Source organism: Sinohyriopsis cumingii, chromosome 5 (genome assembly GCF_028554795.1).
Source record: "Sinohyriopsis cumingii isolate HCF-2022 chromosome 5, ASM2855479v2, whole genome shotgun sequence".
NCBI lineage: Eukaryota > Metazoa > Mollusca > Bivalvia > Unionida > Unionidae > Sinohyriopsis > Sinohyriopsis cumingii.
Window position 1 is genome coordinate 12,530,474 of NC_142965.1, and position 24,936 is coordinate 12,555,409.

Genomic DNA, 24,936 nt, shown 5'->3' on the forward strand with positions numbered 1-24,936 from the left:
AGGGAAAATACAATGGGCATGTGTATTGATTCCAATCTATCATGTATGTCAAAGGATGATATATTTTTTTAAAACACATACGTCGGCTAAGACAGAGTCTATTGTTGAAGCTGAAATGCCATGGATACATGTAAATTTCCCTATCCCGTTATCTGATCCACATCTACCTTTGGCGATTCTCAATCCAGTCACTTGGCATAGCTGAAAATTTTCTCCATAGTGATTTATCTCCCTTGCATCTCAATTAGCCCGATAATACATTACTTCGTCTTCTATATAACAAAAGTCTTGAAGTTGATCAGTAATACTATCATATTTGATAAAATTTGGCTCAGTTCAGGTATAGGCATTAAAATCCCCTGCATTTATTATTTTATAGCCAGCATATTTCAATTTTAGTTGAGGTAACTCATTTTCTACCACGGCATATAAATGACAGATAGACAAAACCAAAAATTAAGTTCCACTTCAGTGTGCTAGCCTTAGACGAGAAACTAACCAAATGATTGTTTTGAGGCACTTTTTTCTATATATATATATATATATATATATATATATATATATATATATATATATATATATATATATATATATATATATATATATATATCTTAAAATGCTTGAAGAGGGGTTCACTAGCAAAAACCGAGATCCCTCCTGAATGTATTTCGGGTGATTGTGATTTAATTCTAACGCCATCAAAGTTTTTGTAACCGTTAATATTAAACTGATCGATACTTTATGCCCATGTTTCATCAAAGCCATGTATATATAAAAAATGTCAGTACAGTTAATAAAATGTGACCTATCTTCTCTAGAAAGTTTCTCACTTAAACCAGATATATTCCATACCAAACAACCTATCACAGAAGTAGAACCGTTCTCCTCATACACATTCTGTAGGCCTCGACCCGAGTCCTATCTTTTGTCAACAAGAACAGCATCGTTTCCAACCTCATCAAATACATACGTGTAACCGTCCATTAGTACCTTGTTACATTTGTAGATAGCTTTTTCCTACCTTGTGCAATGGCTTTGTCAATGTCGGGTAGAGATTGGCACGAGTTTTTCACACTCTGTATGGATAATCTTTAGCTACGCATACGTTAACTGGTCTGCTAGCTGCCGCTGCGTCTTAATTCTCAGAGGTGGTCCTCGTGGCTGCTTCACGGGCTTCTTTCCTTGTTTCTTTATAGCGTCTCGATGCTTTCTCTTTGTCTTTATAATTAGAAAATTTGACAATCACGGGTCTTGAGTTTTCTTTTGCTCTCAGCCTATCGGCTCTTTCAACGTTTATCCTCTCTGAATCTAAACCAAGTGAGTAGTGAAGTGGGACACTATAGGGTCTATGGGAATTAGCATTAAAAACACCCCTGGGTCAATATAGGGTCTACGTAAATTTAACATGGAGAAAATCCCTGGGTCAATATAGGGTCTATGAGGAATTAGCATTACAGACTTCCCTGGGTCTGTATAGGGTCTATGTAAATTTAACATGGAGTTAAACCCTGGGTCTGTATAGGGTCTATGTAAATTTAACATGGACAGTAGTATATAGGGACACCCTAGCGTCAATGGACTTACCATGCAAAAACGGTCCATACACTCTGGCGTCAAGGGGAATTTAACATGGGGAATTTTAACATGGATGGAACTGTAGAGCGTCAAGGGGAATTGAACATGGTGGGACTGTCTGGGGACAATGATGGTAGAGGGTCAAACACAACAGAGACAGAGACATAAATACACTAGTACAAGCGTGAGATTTATATATAAAGCATTACCAAGACCTGAAATCTTGCTGGGGTGTTCAAAAATTTGCATAATTGTAATGATGCTATAAATAGCTATAATCAAGGAAATGCTCAACGACAAAATGGATGTGACTAAAAGTAACGCTAAAATGACGAAATTGTCCCAGAATTTAAAGGAAAATAAACATATCCCCGAAAATTAAGTTACAATGGTTTAGACTAAAATGGATAAAATTAGTAACTACTTACAATATCAACTTGTGTGACGATCGTGGATAAACACCCATGTATCTATTTATAGCTATAATCAGCTGAAAATCCTATGAAATCTCACTATCTATTTTATAGCTACAACTTGTGGGTTATTCCTTTGGAAAACCCCACTATCTTTTTATAGCCTCAGCTTGAGTGACGTTCCTGTTTATGAACTCTAGTACATATGTATAGCTACAACCTGTGGAAAACCCCAAGTCCATATTTATAGTCTCAAAATTTCCAGCGTCAGTGACGTCACTGTACTGGAAACTAGGGGATAAATGGCAACAGTGTTGCAAGTGGCTGACCTGAATACGCGCTACTGTAGGTAGGCAGGTAGAATGTATTTGATAAGGATAAAGGGAGTTTTATAGGGACAAACAGAGACCAATACACACACACACACACACACACACACACACACACACACACACACACGCACGCACACCACAGAGGGAAGAAGATAAAACAAACCCAAAATATACTATTCACAAGGGAAGAGGAAAAAAGCCAACAAATATACTATCCAGACGTTCTTACACTAACACACACACACACACACACACAGATCGAAGAATAAAACCAAAATTAAAATATACTATCCATACAAACGTACGCTAACGCATACAAACCCCAAATATACTATCCATAGAAACGTTCGCGAACACATACAAACCCCAAATATACTATCCATACAAGCGTACGCGAACGCATAGAAACCCCAAATATACTATCCATACAAACGTACGCGAATGCATACAAACCCCAAATATACTATCCACACAAACGTACGCGAACGCATACAAACCCCAAATATACTATCCACACAACGTCGCTAACGCATACAAACCCCAAATATTCTATCCATACAAACGTACGCTAACGCATACAACCCCAAATATACTATCCATACAAACGTACGCGAACGCATACAAACCCCAAATATACTATCCATACAAACGTACGCGAACGCATACAAACCCCAAATATACTATCCACACAACGTCGCTAACGCATACAAACCCCAAATATTCTATCCATACAAAAGTACGCTAACGCATACAAACCCCAAATATACTATCCATACAAACGTACGCGAACGCATACAAACCCCAAATATACTATCCACACAACGTCGCTAACGCGTACAAACCCCAAATGTACTATCCACACAAACGTACGCGAACGCATACAAACCCCAAATATACTATCCACACTCGGGAGGAAGAAGAAATAAAACAACCAGATATACGATCTACACAACGTACGCGAACACATACATACACACCACAGAGGGAAGAAGAAAACCATTATACACTATCCACACGGAGTGAAGAAATAACCCTTTCTATATACTATCAACAGAGAGTGAAGAAAATAACCCATTATATTCCATCAACACAGAGTGAAGAAGAAAAAGTCTTTTGAAAGCACCTAAGCCCTCACCTGCAATGACCAACTCTGCCAAACACCTACACCCCACCCCCAACCCCAACACTAAAAAACCATTTAACCCGTTATTTTATGGCATCAGTGTGTGATTTAGGAAACATCAAGACACAAAATGATGGATGAATAGACTGATTATTGTTTACCGACTTGCATGCCTAAAGAGCGTGCGTGAAGGAAAATATCCTTCCATTTCAATTCTAACTAAAACATGATCCAGAGGGATAGAGAGAGGTGAAAGAACACAATTTCATAAAGTGTGAGTAAAAACAAAATACGCCATCCTTATTATACAATGTCAAGACCAAGAGACACTTACGTTTTCTTTCTGGTCTATTCTCTTTTAGAAGGTAGTATGAAATTTCACATCAGGGCCAACGCATCGGCTGACATTGTCAATTTTTTCCATTTCCATGTCTTCACTGGCACAACTTCTTCCTCATCTTCAATTTCTTCTTCTTCTGAATCCCTCTTCTCTTTTTCGTATTGTTTCTGTTTCTTCTCTTTTCTCTTAGGGCACTCTGAATCCCAGTGTCCTTTCTCCTGACAACGATATTAGGTATCTTGACTTTTGTCTCTCTTTCTTAGACGAAGCAGGTATTCTGGAGACAAATACCCATGTACCTTTGCAGATATAGCAAACTTCATTAGCACTTATACACTTTCGTATGACTCTCATCAAATCAACGACCAAAAGAGTAAGTTTTGTTGCCACTTTCGCCTGTGAATTATGCTTTCGTATGACTTTTAGCATGTATTTGACCAGCAGGTCGATCTGTGCTGACTCTTCCATCTTCTTGATCGTTTGAGAGTGGAATGAATACTCTGACGCTAAGACACTCTCCCTATATACAGGGATCTGCTGCGTATGAAACCTAGTCAAATGTAATTTTTGCAATAAGATGAAACGATTTCATTGAGAAAGTAAAAGGCAATGACGTGCCGTGTCGCCCCACACAAGACCTGAAGTGTTAGCTCAAATCCGTGTCAGCGATTTCGAAGACGACATAACTGAGCTTTAATCAATGCTCTCCATTTATGCCACAAAACCATGAGTCCTGATTCACGCCAAAAGAAATTTCGTTCGGTCCATAAAAAATAGTATCACATCTGAGAAACGCAAAAACGAACTTCCAGAAAACTGAGAACGACGGCTTACACCTACAACGTGAAATGTATGAGTTCAAGTAGTGCGTAAAACTTAGTCAAATTAAATTTTTATAGTCAAGACGAAACGATCTCTTTTCGAAGAAGAAAGCAGACACCAAGCGACAATGGCGATCCGTGTCACACAACACTTTTCAAAATGTGTATTATTAGAGGTGTGTTCTAGCGATCTGCACGGTTAAATTAAATCTTGATGTATTTTGCAATAAGACGGACACAATTTCCATGGGATCACCCATGGTACCATTGTTCGTGCATTAGTTTAATTTTTTTAAATATTTTTTTTATATAAATCGCCTATAGGATAGACCCAGTAAAGCATGGCCATTCTCGTCACTGTGTGAATAGCTACTCAAGTCAATTCGAAGTGAACGCGGTAAGAAAATAAGTATAGCCAATGAAATGGCTTACAACGGGTGATGCATTGTTTTGTTCTAGGACTGTGTGGCATAATAATCCCTACGCTCTTGCGTTGTTACCATTACAGTGTAGACAGACTGGAATGTGAACTTACAAGCCCTCTTTGTGTATTGTACCATTTCTTCTTACCACATCAAAATACTGAGCGTCACAGTATTGGTTCGCGTTTTCAAGCTGACCATTTTTTCATATCTTACTTAAACATTTTAACATAAACACTCACACTCACATCGGTAGAGTCAGAACAGACGTGTTACAGTATTGAGGGGCATGTTATCTTCTTTTCTTCAAACTAATACATTTGGGGTTTGTATGAAGTAAAGAACCGAAAGTACAGTGAACCTCAAGGATGATGACCCAGTCTGTCTGTCTATTGATGCGTGTATTTACTTAAGAAGGAATATGACCTCTAAAACACAAAGAGATACGGCAAGCATGATTACAATGAACACAACGATGTTTTCCTTCACGCCCGTGTAATTTAGAGTTTCAATCCTCTTTCAAGACAAACTTGGTCTCCTTGAAATAAAAAAAATGAAAAATCTTAAGCACTTTGCTTTAGATAATTTCATCAACAGACTAAACAACATAAATACCGTTACAACACCAGAAAGCCTTAAATCTTCTATCAAAAAGAAATGCTTCAAAAAATTAAAGATTAACGATAACTAACCAATGAAACCGAATTTAACAAAGGCAATGACATGTGAAGAAATGTCTCTCATTTTGTAAAGGTAGGCGAATGTAATCTGTTATGCACCATCAACTTGAATAAATTATAAACAGAGAGAAATCTGAATTCAAAATTCATTTTTTTAAAAAAATTGTTTCGTTTCTTTTTTCTTTTTTGGAACAAATCTAAGCACTAATATAGAGTGGAAAAGGGACAATGCACATAAAAGCTTTGATATTTCTGAAAAAATGAGGGGATATTCCTAACGTTCATAATCACCTATATATGCTTGGACTTGTCTGTGACTTATCCACAAAACAAGATGTACATATTTCTGGTCAAGCTGCAAGTGTGTGCGTGTTTTGGAAAATGGTAAAAATTGGATATACAATTTTCTCGTGACACTTATAAAGTGAAGAGTCTGCGTGCAAGTGTCAAAAGCCAAAGTCATATAAGTTTTGTATTTTGTACGGCTTGTAAAGATTTCCACTTTAGAAAATGTGAAGTATCACAAGTTATTATCACAAACAGAAGTGAAACATAGGGGCTTGCAAGAAAGAAAATAACCCAGACAGTTGGTGTCATCAAGAGTGCTAGAGACGGTACCTGAACTTGCTTGCTTGCTTACTTGAATTAAAGTGATTTGGCTCCAATAGAGCATGTATCACTTGTTTAATCACGCACCGCGTGATTTTTAATTACTCCTGGGGAAGGAAAGAGAGTCTCATCCCCCAGGCTTTTATGTACTCACAGACTACTTTTAAATTTAGCCACTCAAGGTGTAGGACTAACTAGTCCTTAACAACCTGACGGAAAGACTTTAAACATGAGTGGGAATAGTCTCACCACACACTCATTTTTCTTAGTTGGTTTGAAATGCCTCAGGTGTCAACCCAAGCAGTATGTAAAGCCCGCTACGTTTGGTCGGTAGCGATGGCGTCACATTAGGACACATGGGCGTGTGGCAGGTGGAAATCGTTCCACATTCTGCCACGTGTACGATGTCCGAGCGTGGTAAAGGAGGAAAAAAGGTGCTCAGCAAGCCAGCGCTGGATGTTAAGTACTCCCCAAAACGCCAGCCCGTACTTATTTCAAATCAAGTCCCGTTTTTGCTAATGGACAATAAAAAGTACCAATAATGTGTTTTCCACCTGTGCAGTTAGTTCAAATCTAACGAGTCTGTTAAATTTCCTACTTCCTAACGTATCTATCTAATATTAGTACTTAGTATACATAAAAATAACCATACTGGTCTTATTTAAATTGATATGTCTAAGCGACATATACAAGTTTTGTCACTGTTAGGTTTAACAAGTTAAGTTTGTTGTGGTGTTCCAATGGGTCAAGTTTGTTTCGAGAATAATTTAGTCAAGGAGGGATACCAAGCCAAATATGGTTCCCTATTTATTAAAAGGCAATCTTTTGGAGCCCTAAAAAGGGCTGTTTTTCTGCTAGAAGGTACCACATCTCTCTTTCGCCCTCACGATCTTTCCCGCACTCCTAGTCTCATGATTCTTGATATCAGGAAATGCGTAGTCATGATGGGCGACAATGTAAACAGCGGCTTCTACAAGTTGACTGAGGGGGTATCCAGTGTAGGCTTGTCTGTAGAATTGGGGTGGGGGGTGGGGGAGCAGAACTCTGACCCCAAATCCCCATTGAGAAGGTCTTGGTTTAAAGGTGTCTAGAGATTTGTAGGCAACGTATTGTATGGCTCTTATACACTGTCTTGCTTTGTTGACGTCATACAATTTAATTTGACTAAGTTTTACGCACTACTTGAACTCATACATTTCACGTTGTAGGTGTAAGCCGTCGTTCTCAGTTTTCTGGAAGTTCGTTTTTTGCGTTTCTCAGATGTGATACTATTTTTTATGGACCGAACGAAATTTCGAAATCGCTGACACGGATTTGAGCTAACACTTCAGGTCTTGTGTGAGACGACACGGCACGTCATTGCCTTTTACTTTCTCAATGAAATCGTTTCATCTTATTGCAAAAATTACATTTGACTAGGTTTCATACGCAGCAGGTCCCTATATATAGGGAGAGTGTCTTAGCGTCAGAGTATTCATTCCACTCTCAAACGATCAAGAAGATGGAAGAGTCAGCACAGATCGACCTGCTGGTCAAATATATGCTAAAAGTCATACGAAAGCATAATTCACAGGCGAAAGTGGCAACAAAACTTACTCTTTTGGTCGTTGATTTGATGAGAGTCATACGAAAGTGTGTACGTGCTGATGAAGTTTGTTATATCTGCAAAGGTAAATGGGTATTTGTCTCCAGAATACCTGCTTCGTCTAAGAAAGAGAGACAAAAGTCAAGATACCTAATATCGTTGTCAGGAGAAAGGACACTGGGAATCAGAGTGCCCTAAGAGAAAAGAGAAAAAACAGAAACAAGACGGAAAAGAGAAGAGGGATTCAGAAGAAGAAGAAATTGAAGATGAGGAAGAACTTGTGCCAGTGAAGACATGGAAATGGAAAAATTGACAATGTGAGCCGATGGGTTGGTCCTGATGTGAAATTTCATACTACCTTCTAAAAGAGAATAGACCAGAAAGAAAACGTAAGTGTCTCTTGGTCTTGACATTGTATAATAAGGATGGCGTATTTTGTTTTTACTCACACTTTATGAAATTGTGCTCTTTCACATCTCTCTATCCCTCTGGATCATGTTTTAGTTAAAATTGAAATGGAAGGATGTTTTCCTTCACGCACGCTCTTTAGGCATGCAAGTCGGTTAACAATAGTCAGTCTATTCATCCATCATTTTGTGTCTTGATGTTTCCTAAATCACACACTGATGCCATAAAATAACGGGTTAAATGGGTTTTGTAGTGTTGGGGGTGGGGTGTGGTGTAGGTGTTTGGCAGAGTTGGTCATTGCAGGTGAGGGCTTAGGTGCTTTCAAAAAAACTTTTTCTTCTTCACTCTGTGTTGATGGAATATAATGGGTTATTTTCTTCACTCTCTGTTGATAGTATATAGAAAGGGTTATTTCTTCACTCCGTGTGGATAGTGTATAATGGTTTTCTTCTTCCCTCTGTGGTGTGTGTGTGTGTGTGTGTGTATGTGTGTGTTCGCGTACGTTGTGTAGATCGTATATTTGGTTGTTTTTTTTCTTCTTCCTCCCGAGTGTGGATAGTATATTTGGGGTTTGTATGCGTTAACAGCGTTGCGTGGATAGTATGTTTGGGGTTTGTATGCGTTCGCGTACGTTTGTGTGGATAGTATATTTGGGGTTTGTACGCGTTAGCGACGTTGTGTGGATAGTATATTTGGGGTTTGTATGCGTTCGCGTACGTTTGTATGGATAGTATATTTGGGGGTTGTATGCTTTCGCGTCCGTTTGTATGGATAGTATATTTGGGGTTTGTATGCGTTCGCGTACGTTTGTATGGATAGTATATTTGGGGTTTGTATGCGTTAGCGACGTTGTGTGGATAGTATATTTGGGGTTTGTATGCGTTCGCATACGTTTGTATGGATAGTATGTTTGGGGTTTGTATGCGTTCGCGTACGTTTGTATGGATAGTATATTTGGGGTTTGTATGCGTTAGCGACGTTGTGTGGATAGTATATTTGGGTTTGTATGCGTTCGCGTACGTTTGTATGGATAGTATATTTGGGGGTTGTATGCTTTCGCGTCCGTTTGTATAGATAGTATATTTGGGGTTTGTATGCTTTAGCGTACGTTTGTATGGATAGTATATTTTGGGTTTGTATGCGTTAGCGACGTTGTATGGATAGTATATTTGGGGTTTATATGCATTCGCGTACGTTTGTATGGATAGTATATTTGGGGTTTGTATGCGTTCGCGTACGCTTGTATGGATAGTATATTTGGGGTTTGTATGCATTAGCGTACGTTTGTATGGATAGTATATTTTAATTTTGGTTTTATTCTTCGATCTGTGTGTGTGTGTGTGTGTGTGTGTGTGTGTGTTAGTGTAAGAACGTCTGGATAGTATATTTGTTGGCTTTTTTCCTCTTCCCTGTGTGAATAGTATATTTTGGGTTTGTTTTTTCTTCTTCCCTCTGTGGTGTGTTTGTGTGTGTGTGTGTGTGTGTGTGTGTGTGTGTGTATATTGGTCTCTGTTTGTCCCTATAAAACTCCCTTTATCCCTATCAAATACATTCTACCTGCCTACCTACAGTAGCGCGTATTCAGGTCAGCCACTTGCAACACTGTTGCCATTTATCCCCTAGTTTCCAGTACAGTGACGTCACTGACGCTGGAAATTTTGAGACTATAAATATGGACTTGGGGTTTTCCACAGGTTGTAGCTATACATATGTACTAGAGTTCATAAACAGGAACGTCACTCAAGCTGAGGCTATAAAAAGATAGTGGGGTTTTCCAAAGGAATAACCCACATGTTGTAGCTATAAAATAGATAGTGAGATTTCATAGAAATTTCAGCTGATTATAGCTATAAATAGATACATGGGTGTTTATCCACGATCGTCACACAAGTTGATATTGTAAGTTGTTACTAATTTTATCCATTTTAGTCTAAACCATTGTAACTTAATTTTCGGGGATATGTTTATTTTCCTTTAAATTCTGGGACAATTTCGTCATTTTAGCGCTACTTTTAGTCACATCCATTTTGTCGTTGAGCATTTCCTTGATTATAGCTATTTATAGCATCATTACAATTATGCAAATTTTTGAACACCCTAGCAAGATTTCAGGTCTTGGTAATGCTTTATATATAAATCTCACGCTTGTACTAGTGTATGTATGTCTCTGTCCCTGTTGTGTTTGACCCTCTACCATCATTGTCCCCAGACAGTCCCACCATGTTCAATTCCCCTTGACGCTCTACAGTTCCATCCATGTTAAAATTCCCCATGTTAAATTCCCCTTGACGCCAGAGTGTATGGACCGTTTTTGCATGGTAAGTCCATTGACGCTAGGGTGTCCCTATATACTACTGTCCATGTTAAATTTACATAGACCCTATACAGACCCAGGGTTTAACTCCATGTTAAATTTACATAGACCCTATACAGACCCAGGGAAGTCTGTAATGCTAATTCCTCATAGACCCTATATTGACCCAGGGTTTTTCTCCATGTTAAATTTACATAGACCCTATATTGACCCAGGGGTGTTTTTAATGCTAATTCCCATAGACCCTATAGTGCCCCACTTCACTACTCAAGTGCGTCCGTCATATCCACTTTAACAGATTTTTCTGTAACCTCCCACTTCTCTTCGCGGATTTCAGGCACACCATAAAACAGCAGATTCTCTCGACAGGAATACGCCTCTTGTTGCTCAAGCTTTTATTCGTTCACCTGTAGTCGTGTTTCCAATTTAATTACTTTCTCCGTCAGGTTCTCAGTCTTCTTGGATATGACCATATTCTGATTATTAAGCAATGTATTTTTATTTTTCAGCTCATCTAGGGAACATTCAATAGATATAAATCGTTCGTTAAGTTTCCTTGCTTCATTTCTTATCTCGAGTATTACATTTCTGAAGTTTGAACCAATCGTTTCTGCAGACTCTATAAAGGTATCATCATTCACATCTTCCCTTTACCTTTCCGTCATACTATTTGCTGCGGCTCGGGTCTCCTGCTGCGTTAGTACAGAAACACTAGCCCCAATCGGACTTGTCCGACCTGTCCGATTGGGTTCAGAGTTACCCATCCACGTAAATAATGTGTTTTGCGAGTTTGCCACCCGTTCCTCGGTAAGATGATGTGGTCTGGTATTATTGAGAGGACTATATGTCGTTTGTGACCCTTGTGGACGTGTTCTGCCTCCTTGACTGGTTTCTGGGTGTCTCCCCCTAGGTCTAATAACTGAATTAGTCTTCACTCCATGCACAAATAAGAAGAAAAACAATACACATTCCACTGCCAGAGACATACCACTGATTTCCATTTTTGTGATTGATGTAGATTTAAGAGATTTGCTTGGCTAGATGAATCATCAAATCCTGCACCTCCACTGCTCCAAACTAATACCCATCTTAAAACTGAACAGCTAGTGAACACTATATTTCAGCCACGTGTGGTGTGACCTGAAGCCGCTTTTGCACGGGTTCGTCCATGTATCTGACCTTCTTCGTTCACACTTTCATTGCATATTGAGTCACTTTCTCAAACATTCGTCTTATTGTCTATGCATATGTGAGATGATAAAGTTGTTATTATCACACCTACGAAAATTCATCATTGTGTCATGTGTAAAAATATCATCAAATTTGGGATTGCTTGTGAGCACAATTATCGTGACTGTCACCTCGTATGTATCGGAAGTCGAATCAATATTACTACTACTACTACTACTACTAACAGTGTTTATTTGTAACATAGGCCATTGTCACATGATACACAGATACATATCCATACATCATGTGATAGAAAAAGATGTTATAATGCTAACAAAAGAACATCGTATTTATAAGAAGTAACATATATGAAACTAATCATTATTGAATTCTTCGAATTGGATGAGATACAAGTAGATGCTACACAGTAATCAAATAAACGGATTTAAGGGTAACCCTAAGACCTGCATATTTGTGATATTGATCCAAAGCCTTATGTAGCAGGAGTCGTTGATAAAACGGTTTCTCTGATCAGTAAGGCTTTTATAGCAATTGTTAAATTAATCATCATGAATTTACTAGTAATACTAGTAACAACAAGAATAGATTGTACAAACATTGTCATTATATATATATATATATATATATATATATATATATATATATATATATATATATATATATATATATATATATATATATATATGATCTCAAATGGCTAACGATTTAATATTGAATTTATGCAACGAGTTGAATGATGTCCATCAAAAGCTGGACATTATTCAAAGAGTTTCATAAATTTAATATTAAATCATTATCCATTTTAGTTTCTTTTTATCACATAATTTTTATTCATTTGAAATTATTTAGATATAAAGAAGAACGAATAATTTCATTCATTCTGACAGACGTTGTACCTTTTATTTGTTATGCATAAAATATAGTCCCAAACAAAGTTGAACTAGTAAATGTAGATTGTACATTTTTACAAACTATAAATCAAAGAAAAAGGTTTCATCCGAATAAACAGAACATTTTATAACGACAAAATCATTTTTCAAAACAGAATGATTAATGCTATGTGATGCCACATTGATAGGTAAACAGTAGGCCTAGATTACATGTTTACCCTAAAATGTCACTTGCAGAACTAAACGTTACATTGTTGCGATTTTTACGTGAAATAGGATTACTGAATGCAGAAATTCCCACATACATTTGTGACCGGATATTTACAGTATTTGACTGGAACAATAGACCGTACATAAGACGTAAACAAATTTCTTTTTGAGTCGGATTTGCATCCCATATATACTGCGTAAACATGCTGTGGTTGGATGAAGTTCTGTCAGTTAGGAGACCCATTTAGGTGCTAATTCTTCTGTGAACAGAGGTGAGTTTATTTACTTCTGTAAGTTAACATTTAAACCACGCTTGTATATACGGTGTTGTATATATCTACGTTACGGATATACCGCTCCCTCACCCCACCCCGCCATCAAATAAGCAATACCTTTAGTTTTACTTCTTATTGTTGTTCTTGTCTTGTAGTTTTACGCCATTTTTTCTCATTATGATATTGTTATACATAACATAACAAACCCCTGTAATGGTAACATATCCATATTCAGACAGCCGAGATAATTTTTCCTCAATTTCCTTTCGCGAGTCGAGTTCAAAAATGGCCGCCAAAAATGTTCATTGAAAACCAAACAGTAAAGAGGATCCTGCACAATGATTTCATGGACTTATTTGGACCAATCAGATTTACATAAAGTCATATTTTAACATGTGGTAATATAAAAAATATGACACTGCACATACTATAGGAAAACTATACCTACTATGTGATATATATATATATATATATATATATATATATATATATATATATATATATATATATATATATATATATATATATATATATATATATATCACATAGTATTTTTCTTTCTTCTTCTTTTCATGTGATCCTTTCACTGCACACGGAACAGTTTGTGCCGTTATGTTTATTGTGATTTATTGTTCAATCAAAATTAATATTCTTAGGTAGTAAAAGTTTAAAAATATCTATTTATCGGAATATCGGTATATAGGAACAATAACTGTAAAATTGTGTACACGCACCTGTCCGACATTTCTTTCCATCCTCATTTAGCGTATAACCAACATAACAACCGCAAGTTGTCTTTTCTCCCGGGAGGCAAATCTGTTCACACCCACCATTATTCTTCTCACATGGCTCTTTATAATTTATAGGAATAGATAATAAAATGTAGATAGTAAATTAGTGGATCTTGATAGTTATATGTAGATAATAAGATAGTAGCTATCAACAGATGCTCTTACTCGAAATCATGACATTCATCTTTTGTTTCGACCATGGTGCTATAGAATTGATCCCGCAAATGTTACATCATTTGGTTGACGAAGATTTTAGATTAGATAGATAGATAGATAGATAGATAAATGGATGGATGGATAGATAGATAAATGGATGGATGGATGGATAGAGGGAGGGAGGGCGGGAGACCTAGGGCAACTCAAATAGCTTACCGCTATTATGCTAATAGCTTTTACCACATTTTGTTTACTTTTCCATCAATAATAAATTATCTTCTAGACGTATAGTTATTTCTATTTAGGTTTGCTCTTTCCTTAGTTGTTGGTTTTCGTCCCTGTGTTAGAATGCTTCTTGTCTTTGTTGATGTATTTCATTGCCCACTAAGAAAGACATTGTTTTAGGTCAAAACGTATGGAATTTGTAAGTTTCCCAGTGCCGTTTCTGAACTTTTATCATTATAGAGTATATTTGCTAAAGAGTTTCAATGGCATTTTGCGTTTTCTGAACGTTTTTGGAATCCGGTGCGTATGAAAGTCTGGGTCGTTAACTTCGTAAGTGTATTTTACTTCATTTTTATTTTCGTTGCCAGAGCATATAGTTTCTCTTGAGATATTATTTGCCAACCTGGTAATGCAGCATTCTTTGAATCATTTTCGTGTTTTATTTGTTAACGTTTTTTAACTTTTGTGCATGTGTCGTTTATATTTCGTACCTTCTAAACACAGCTCTTTAAACAGATCGTAAATCTATCTTTACTACAAATTGTTACTACAAATTGTTCTCAAGATTTTCTCTAGAGTTCTGAATCACAACTAGAAGAAAATGAACTTAAAATTCTGCTTCAGAAACAGTAAACACTAAGAATGTAGCAAATATATTATGGGTGGAAGTGAGTCGGATATAGTTTCGTTCTCAAAATGCCTCAAGTTTTATATGCTCCGCAAACTTACAGTACCCGCCAATTAATAAAGGTTTTGAAGAATTTGCGCACGTACTGGTACTTAAGAAAAGACTCAGTGATCAATCTGCCCTTCAATGTAATCCTCGTCACCATAAGTGTTTTCCCCTTCTACACAAACATACCAGAAGACAAGAGCCTACAAGCTATCATGAAAGCGTGGGACTCCAGTGCCAGTCATTCGCACCTCAGTGAGTAAGTTCTCAAGCTTGTGAACAATTTATGAAGATCAACAACTCTTGTTTTGAATTATCCTGAAGTCAACGGTACAGCAATGCGCACCAAAGTAACATTATCGTACGCAACATATTTCTGGGAAAGCTGGATAAATCACTACCGAATTAAGCAACCCATAAGCCTTTAAGCTTTTGCAGAGTTATTGATGACGTGAAGAGAAAGTGTGTAAGAACACTAGAGCACCTAAAACACTTGTTTTTGGGTTACTAACAATTTCCATCCGACATTCAACCTCATTGTGGAGTCATCAAAGAGGTGAAATATATTCCTTGAATCCTGGTCCATATCAGAAGATGGAAATCATGCTATTGACTTGTATTGCAAAACGACCGACTCCCATTAGTAACTATTACATAACAGATGTCATCGATGAAATGTCTTCAAAAAGCTTCCGTTCTAAGGATGTGTTCGCATGAAACTTTCGCTGAAACGAGGATATATTCAAGCGATATTTATAAAGAAGGGGATGCATAAAGAAACCACTAGATTCGGCAATAGAAGAATCTACGTCTATGGACCCAGACACTCTCTCTCAGATACAGAACTAAGACGGCCAACAACTTTATCACTCTTCTGACAACATGCCACCTAGATACTTCAAACATATGACAATTTGGTCTGAGATTTGGCCACTACAAAAGACCACCTTATGCGTGCCCAGAAGACCTTAAATATAAACATGGAAGCAGAAACACACAATTACTCGAGACAACTACATCCAAGACTTCTTCAAAAGGAGTTACTTACAATATCATTCAGGTTGTGTAAAAAAAAAACTCGTAATTTATGTCCTGACATGATTGTTTTCTGCTCCTGTAATTTCTGCTATACAGCTCACGACGAACGTTTGTATTAAATAAATATAATTTCAAATATCATATGCATACTTTATTGAATAAATTCAACATAATTATAAGATCGCTATTTCACTGTTTTGTGCATTTTACATTATCAACACGCTAACACACACACACACAGATACATACGCAAATACGTACGCGGACATTTATAGTTAAACATAGTCACCCTTACATAAAACTACACATAAACATGTACATAACGTTTGTAACTAACCCTAAACAGTATGTATGTGTGTGTGTTTGTGTGTGTGTGTGTGTGTGTGTGTACCTATTTCGTTGAATTGCTCAGCATACACTTTGACTTCATTGATCCTCGACATATTGGGTAATGGAAAATTAAACTGCCTCAAAGTTTCTCCCTCCTGCACGACGGTAAACGCCGATTCAGTCGGGCCGTTTGGCAAACTGTAGCCAATTATTGTGTAATTCTATAATAAAAAACCAAGTCTATGATAATTTTGAATGACTATTAAATGTTTCAATTTATAGCACGTTTCGATCTAGTGGCGGATGGTCGAGAATTTTTGAATATCAAACTCACTTTGAAGCTCTAACTTTGAAAATGCTGATGTTATGTAAAGGAATCAAGTTAGCATCAGCGAAACTGTAGTACTTTGAAAAGTTTAATTTCTTCTCCAGTGTTTTTAATTTCAATTATCTAGTCATACTCAACGTATCATATGATATTTCAAGTTTTAGTTTGAACCGCAAGTTTGATCCAAACAATTTCATCAACAAGGTCCCATTTTCATATATTCAGTATGGTCCTCTTTTTCTTCCAGTCAATATGGCCCCCTCTTCATCTTGTCACTATGGTCCTCTTTTTCATCCAGTCTATATGATCCCCTTTTCATCCAGCCTATATGATCCCCTTTTCATCCAGCCTATATGGTCTCCTTTTCATCCAGTCTATACTGACCTTGCTTTGAGTTGACTTTTCAGATTAATACAAGTCATCTAAAACAATATTTAAGTGACAATGAAACTTTTGTCGATTTTTGTTTTCAGTCTATACCTTCATGTTTCCAACGTGCTTTCGTCATCGTTATGGGCCAGCGGAATACCAGTCTATCCACCTAAGGGCTGTCTTCCAGAACCACATAATCAAGCTTTACTAGGTGTTTTCCATGCCTAACAACCGTCTGAGATCATCCAGTTATAAATACTATTTTTAGCTGGACAAAACTATTCCCTAGCCGCTACCGGTATGGTCATCTGCATTCGACTTAGGACAACTCGAGTGACCTACATGTCTTATAGGAATAGAAAATTTGTCATTATAGAGCGCTGGAGATGGTAGTAAACAGTAATATGCCAGCCCATTGTTGTTGTGTCGATTGTAATAGCAGACAACAAAACGGATGTGACATAAATTTCGTTAGGATTCCAAAGGAGGAGTTGTTGAGAAATAAGTGAATTGCTGCCATCCGCAGAGAAAACTGGGCGTCAACCGATCACACAAAAATGTGCAGTAAACATTTCATTAAGTAGTAACAAGGGATTATTTTTTTAAAGAACTATATGTACTATAATCATATAATGTTTTCTGAATAATTGGAGTGGGCAAAATCAAAAAATGAATTCATCTTCATAATATCTTTTCAAATAAATTCACAACAAGCATTCAAACACATGCACCGTAAAGTATTTATAATATGGTCTTTGGTTTATATTTCATAAAATCTTGACCTCATTTGAAGCTGAACGTAACATATTTCTTACATATGGTTGTACAAAAATGTTATGTGAACATTCATTTATAAGAATAAACAGATTTGTTTTCTATGTTTCAGGGGAAGTAATTCTGAGCCTTTTCATCAAGTGAATCAATTTTGCATTAAAAAAACATAATGATGAGTCAATACACAGGTTGAAATTGTACCATACTCTTATAACTTTTATAACTTGTGTGTATTCATTACAGTGTTTTTGTTGTTGTTGTTGTTGTTCTAGGGTTTAACGCCATTTTTCAGCACAAGATAGGCTATACATGGCGGCCAGAATAACTGGTGGAGGAAGAACCCTGGAATACCCAGGAAAGAACCACCGACCCACGAGAAGCTACTGGCAGGCTTTCCCACGTACCCACGCTAGCCGAGCCTTGGACTCAAACCTACGCAGACAGAGGTGAGATGGCAGTGATCCGTAACGGAGAGCGCTTTAGACCACTCGGCCACTCGGGGCCCCCCAGTGTTTTTGTACATATGTGTATTGGTCTGAAATCACAGTTTAGTAAGGAACAATCGGACGGGATTATAATATACTTACAACAATTGTCATTTTAGAACTTAATTATGATAAGATAGTTTGTGTCAGTTTTCAATTCTTTAAAATAAATCAACGACAAAAAGTAATAAACAAATATAATTTTTTTTACTTTGCATACTTTCATAATTCTAAATATGATGTCATATTGACAAAATTCTTAATAAATTCCTCATTCACCTTTTGTTATTGCAATAGTTTTCCATTAAGTGTCTATTACAGTAAATATGCATTTCTATTGTGTAAATTGTGTATGTTGCAACATTAAATTTTAAATGTCAACATTTTTATCGTCACATTCACTCCAGATTTGCCAACACACTGACCACTTAGGGATCATATTCTGGTGACCTTTGAATTAGGCAATGGAAATGCGGCTTTCAGAAAACTGCAAGTGAATCAAATTGTTGGGCACACATTGATGCTCTTGAGCCACAATGCTCAGTCTCCCAAATATCAAGATATAAGACTTCATCTGATTGGCTGATAAACTTACCGATGATGGTAATATCATAGGTCACTAGAACATAACCCTAAGTGGTCTCTGTCAGATCTTCAAGTAGGACAGCAGAGATCTGAGTTTAATCAGACTGGACAGGATTGAAATATACTGAGTTTAATCAGATTGGACAGGATTTCAATATACTGAGTTTAATCAGATTGGACAGGATTGCAATTTACTGAGCTTAATCAGACTGGACAAGATTGCAATATGCCGAGTTGAATCAGATGGCAATCCTGTTGTACCTGCGTACATTCCCTTCGCGGGTAAGTGAGACCATTGATATCACTGTCGACTTTATTATTCATGAAAACATATTTCTAGTCGTGTTCTTTCATCTCATGTTGAATATTCGACAAATTGTTCATTGCAAGCATGTTGTCTGTTATATCAGACGTACTACTTCTAGCTGATTCAGATGCAACCACCTCAGTCTTCATTGTGTTGGGCATGTGATCCCCACCCCCTGTTCTTTCAACACCCTAATTCACAATGTCAGATATAGTCTTTGATGGAATCAAGTTTATACCAATTTTATGAAGTATCCAGTTTCCAGCCTCCAGATATCCAAGAATATCACTATTTCACCAATGTCGAACTGAAGCATAACTCTCTCTGTGCGTTCTATATATCCGCTCGTTTATCATTGTTACACAACAGTTTATTTTTATATCTCATACTGCAAATTTCACCTGGTGATTCTAACATACAGAAATTCAGGATGTTCTGAGATTTTGTTGTTAGAGTCTATATTGTATATGCAAGCTGTTTTCTCTCTGTCTCTCTGTCTCTCTCTCTCTCTCTGTCTCTCTCTCTCTCACTATAACTATATATATATATATATATATATATATATATATATATATATATATATATATATATATATATATATATATATATATATATATATTCAGTTAACACTTCTTTAAATTCAATATATTTTATATTCTTTTCTTTGATTGGTTGGAAAAATTATTTAATATTTCCGGAAACAATTAGACTCCAGGGCTGTACTAAAGAAGTCTTAAATGCTTTTCTTTTGTCGCAAATTATAAGCGATTTAAATCATCCGGGGAATACTTTATACCTAGTGGATTTTGTTGGACGTGGTGAGCACGCCAACAGGTAGACAGTGTAAAGTAGGAACTTTGTTATTTAAACTTTTTTAATCTTAATTAATTTTGTAGCAAGACTGTAATAGCGCGATGGAGTTAGAGCTGCATTAGTGTGCGTCAAATGTGGGAGCGCAGGATATATATATATATATATATATATATATATATATATATATATATATATATATATATATATCCATGACATATGTTGGGAAATATACATTGATTATATATAAAGCAAGAAATAATGTCTGGATTTCTATTTTACCTTGAAAACGGTAAGACATTGGTATGTTTTATCTGTATCAAGATCAATTTTCCTCTCACTGGTTCCATCAGATTTCATCTGTCCTATGAAACCGTTATCGGTCCAAAATAATCTGGAATATAAACGGCAAGGCTATTCGCACTTATTTTACTGAAATATTAAAGGCAAGGCCATTGACACTTATTATATTGAAGTATTAAAGGCAAGGCCATTGACACTTATTATACTAAAGTATTAAAGGCAAGGCCATTGACACTTATTATATTGAAGTATTAAAGGCAAGGCCATTGACACTTATTTTACTAATGTATTAAAGGCAAGGCCATTGACACTAATTATACTGAAAACTTAACGGCAAGTTTTGGTTTGGTGTTTTACTGCACAGCACCACGAGTAGGTTTTTAGTGCCAAGGCAGTTGGATTAAAGAGCCTTGCACAAGGATACATCACGGTAGCTGACTCAGGCTGGTGGCACGCTAACAGCCAACGCGGATCCACTGGAAGACAAAGCGATTGACAGTTATTATACAGAAATGTTAAATGCACTTGTTATCACTTGTTATATTGAAATATTAAAGGCAAGGCTATTTGCACTTATTATATTGAAGAATTTGTTCGTATGCGATAAATGCTTTTGTGATCTTGTACCCATGGAGAGAGGATGAAAAAAAATCTTTTTACATGAAAACATACTGTACAATACATTTTATTTAGAGTTTAGCTTTCCAGACCGTGCTATTTGATTTTTCCAAATGTGACAATTTGTGCAACGATTGTCATTTTGAAGTCATTAATTATTTTAAAAGGTCTATAAATTAATTTTCGGTCAAGCTTCACTTTAAAAAAGATTACGAAAAACAAAACGAATATGCAGATAGTACGATGAATTTCTGGTAATCATTTTCAAGTCAATTCTTTTTAAATTCCATAACAAAATACATAAATAAACTCGATCGGTGAATGGGTTATGTGCACTTAGATATCGTTGAAAGTGGCAACTCCAACAAATATGACTTATCCCTTCGTGAACGCCCTGCAGTTTTCATTCACACTATTTGTAGTTTTGTGCCTAACAAGGCATCATTCTTTTTAACGGCTAGGGAATTTTCAACCATTTTCTCACGATCAGAATTCAAAATAAAAACGAGAGAAATTTCATTCTAGCTGTATGTAATTAGCCATCACACATATATAGCTAAAGGGTATTTCTAAAGTATTAGTAAAAACATACAGAACGAAAACAATTCTTGTCATGCTTCAACTGCAATGAATCAGAAGGCCTAGATTCTCAAATACCAATTATGAAATAATAATAATAATAATAATAATATTAATAATATTATTTGAATATGTACCTATCTGTCCACGTATCATATTCAAGGTCTGTTGGTTCCTTTATGATGGGAGAGATGATACTGGCTGTTTTGCCATCTGAGCTTGTAGTGTGGAGCTTGGCTTTAGAAATCGTATTATCCAAAGCCATCCAAAACAGTTTCCTGTGAGGAAAGGTTTCGAAAAAGGAGTGACAAATTTTAACAACTCACTGTGATGTATCATGAGGTATATTCAGCGGATTACTTTCTCTATGCATTGTCTGTGTCTCTAATACGGTTATAATCGACCTTTAATTTCGTTTATAAACAAATTGTTTGACACATATACTTTGTTTTGGACATAATGTTTAATGTTCATAAAGGTTGATAACATAAAAGTTGATAACATTATCTCTTTTAGGGTAGAATATTCTGCGACAAAAAAGGGAACCATACTTTTTGTGTCAAGCTTTTTCAATTCGCTTTTGGCTAAATGAACCTTCAATGAAACTTGATAATGAGTGATTCAACTGAGGCAGGAAATGGGGGAAATGAAAGAGGGTACAATCACTTTAAAACCTCCCCTTTTAAAAATGAACAGAATCCAAATTTAGCATTCAAGAGGATACGTCCAAAAAAAAAAAGTAGGGAGTTTTGGAATTGTTAAGTTATATAATTTAAAGCAATAAGTGACCGTAATTATGTTAGTACTCCCCCACAAAAATCCCATAAACCTGCATAGAAATTTTCGTTTTCTTAAATGCTTATATATGCACATATTTGGTTGAAAACGCAGTGCATATAGTTTTAGTTTGTGGAAAAATTAAAGCAATTGAATTCAAGTGAATATTTGATAGATGTCAACTGGCATTTTAAATATAAACTATAGTTATGGATTGGAACACCAGTTCATTTTGGATAGAACCTAATGTAAATTTAAAATTAAAAATTTAAAATAAATTATGCATAAGATTATCAAAAATACCACGTAGACTTCCATTCATTAGAGTTAAAGATCTTTTCAGCTTTAAATATGTGTGTTATGCAAATATTTGTAGCCTCTTGCTGTTGAACAGGAATACCACCTGGCATGCATCTAACTAACACAGCCTAGCATCAAGACTTCATACGCCTTTTAGCTGAAAGAACTTTCATACGGAATATTAAAAGATAAGCAAAAAAATTTTTTTTTATAGCACATACCTTGAAATTTATGAACTTAACAATGGAAACAAATTAAATATATTTACTAGCCAATGGGTCTATCCGAAAACATGAATTACTCTATTGTTATTTCTCCACAAATTGAATGTTTCTTGTTGTAAAATAATTAGTGGTAGGGTACCTTTTGCGAGCATAATGTTTTGACATTTGTGTGTAGTAACAACTTTAGACACCAAACAAGAACAATACTGGTTCGGGTGGTACAATAAGCACTCAGTATGATAATAATCTATACTTATGTAATGCCGGCAGATGATTACAACCTGAATATTGCACTTTAGACATTTTTTTACCATGTTCATATGTAATAAATTTACAGAACCGAATAAATGCATTGATTTTAATAGATTTTCTAATGTTTTCCTAATCTCATATGTGTCTGCTATTCATTTGTGCACGCATGAAATATGTGTGTTATGTAATTAGATGTATAACATACACTCTCTCTATTTTCATCATTTTCTGGCGCAAAGACGATATTTTGGATGCCTTAACCTTTTTAATCGGAACATTTATTTTCTTAAATAAAATACTGAAAAGAGGTTACGGCAGCTACGCGGTTGATTTTGCTTTGCGTCAGTTGTCACATGTGACATTTGTGAATGTAGAAGTCTGAAATCTAAGGCCAAAAGCCAGCCTGGACAGACCCTGAGCTGATACTAGAAGTTATACATATATATTACGGGTATTGACATTACAACATAGGTTAACATGCGGGGGTGGGGGGTATAGTTCTCTATGTCAAATCCTATGTTAAAATTCTTCATAGGTGTAACACTGAGGGTAAATGGAAACATTGCTAGAATTGCTTGACCTACATTGGTTGTATTGATTATAGCCCTCTAAAGGAAACCCTATATTAAAATTGTCCACAAGCTTAACGTGTGGAGAGCATTATGGTCCACTAATGTAAACTTGGACACAATTATAATCTGTTTAGGTGCTGAATAATGTATAACACACTATGAAAATTATGTTATTACAAGCCAACACCCCGCCCACTATATAAATTAAAGGGTTGAGTGTTCATACACACACTGGACTTAAACACACACACATATGCTATCATAGAAGAGGGTTAGGTTGTAAAACAAGGGGGGGGGGGTGTACTCTCACACACAAGCACATTTTAGTGTCATGGCCCCTAATGCGAAATGTAATGTTAAAATAGTTGGGATTATTATCAAACATCTAACATTATACCATCAACACACCATGTGTATTGATCAATATAGTACATATACTGCCAACACGTCGTGTGCGGTGGTCAGCATCCAGTTATTCACTTTCCAGCACCCCACATTTTTGGCCTACCATCGATTAGTCAGAATTAGAGAACGATTTTTCATCCTTGAAAAACAAATGTTTCGCGGCATGTGTGTGTGTGTGTGTGTGTGTGTGCTATTGAACAGGGCAACTCACTGGTCTGCAACTAATAACATAGCATCGCACTAAGCGTTTATATTGCCAGTAGGAAATTAAATTACTGTTGTTGTTGTTGTAGGGTTTAACGCCATTTTTCAGCATACGATAGGCTATCATGGCGGCCAGTATTAATGGTGGAGGAAGAACCAGGAAAATCCCCGGAAAGAACCACCGACCCTTGAGAAGCTACTGGCAAGCTTTCTCACATACCCACATTGGCCGAATCCGAGACTCGAACCCACGCAGACAGAGGTGAGATGGCAGTGATCCGTAACGGAGAGCACTTTAGACCACTCGGCCACTCGGGGCTTTAGACCACTCGGCCACTCGGGGCTTTAGACCACTCGGCCACTCGGGGCCCCTAAAATACAGAATATGAACATAAACACAATTAGTTTTTTGTTGTCAACTAGAGTACATAGATTTAATTGTATGAAATTATGAATGGAATTACTTTTTCAAACATTTGCAAGCCAATTGGTGCATACTAAATTAATTAATACTGTATTTTTTTTATTCCTTCTTCGGTTGACTGGTTCTCTCTGGCTGAAAATAATTAGTGGTCCGGTGTCTTTAGGTCTCCATGGTGATTATCTGGGTCAAATGTCTAGTTAATAGTCAAAATCGTAT

The 24,936-nt window shown here is 36.4% G+C and overlaps 1 protein-coding gene across 1 annotated transcript in view; it reads right to left on the reverse strand.

Moving 5' to 3' along the window:
• The window catches only part of LOC149798646 (low-density lipoprotein receptor-related protein-like), a 76,628-nt gene that overhangs the window by 19,752 nt on the left and 31,940 nt on the right, over positions 1-24,936 (reverse strand). Inside the window, exons 9-12 of the mRNA XM_089957485.1 lie at positions 21,700-21,840; positions 20,345-20,456; positions 16,463-16,622; positions 13,923-14,039 (exon numbers count right to left, since the gene is read on the reverse strand). Of these exons, the coding sequence (XP_089813611.1) occupies positions 13,923-14,039; positions 16,463-16,622; positions 20,345-20,456; positions 21,700-21,840 (530 nt within the window). The remainder of the gene's footprint in view (positions 1-13,922; positions 14,040-16,462; positions 16,623-20,344; positions 20,457-21,699; positions 21,841-24,936) is intronic.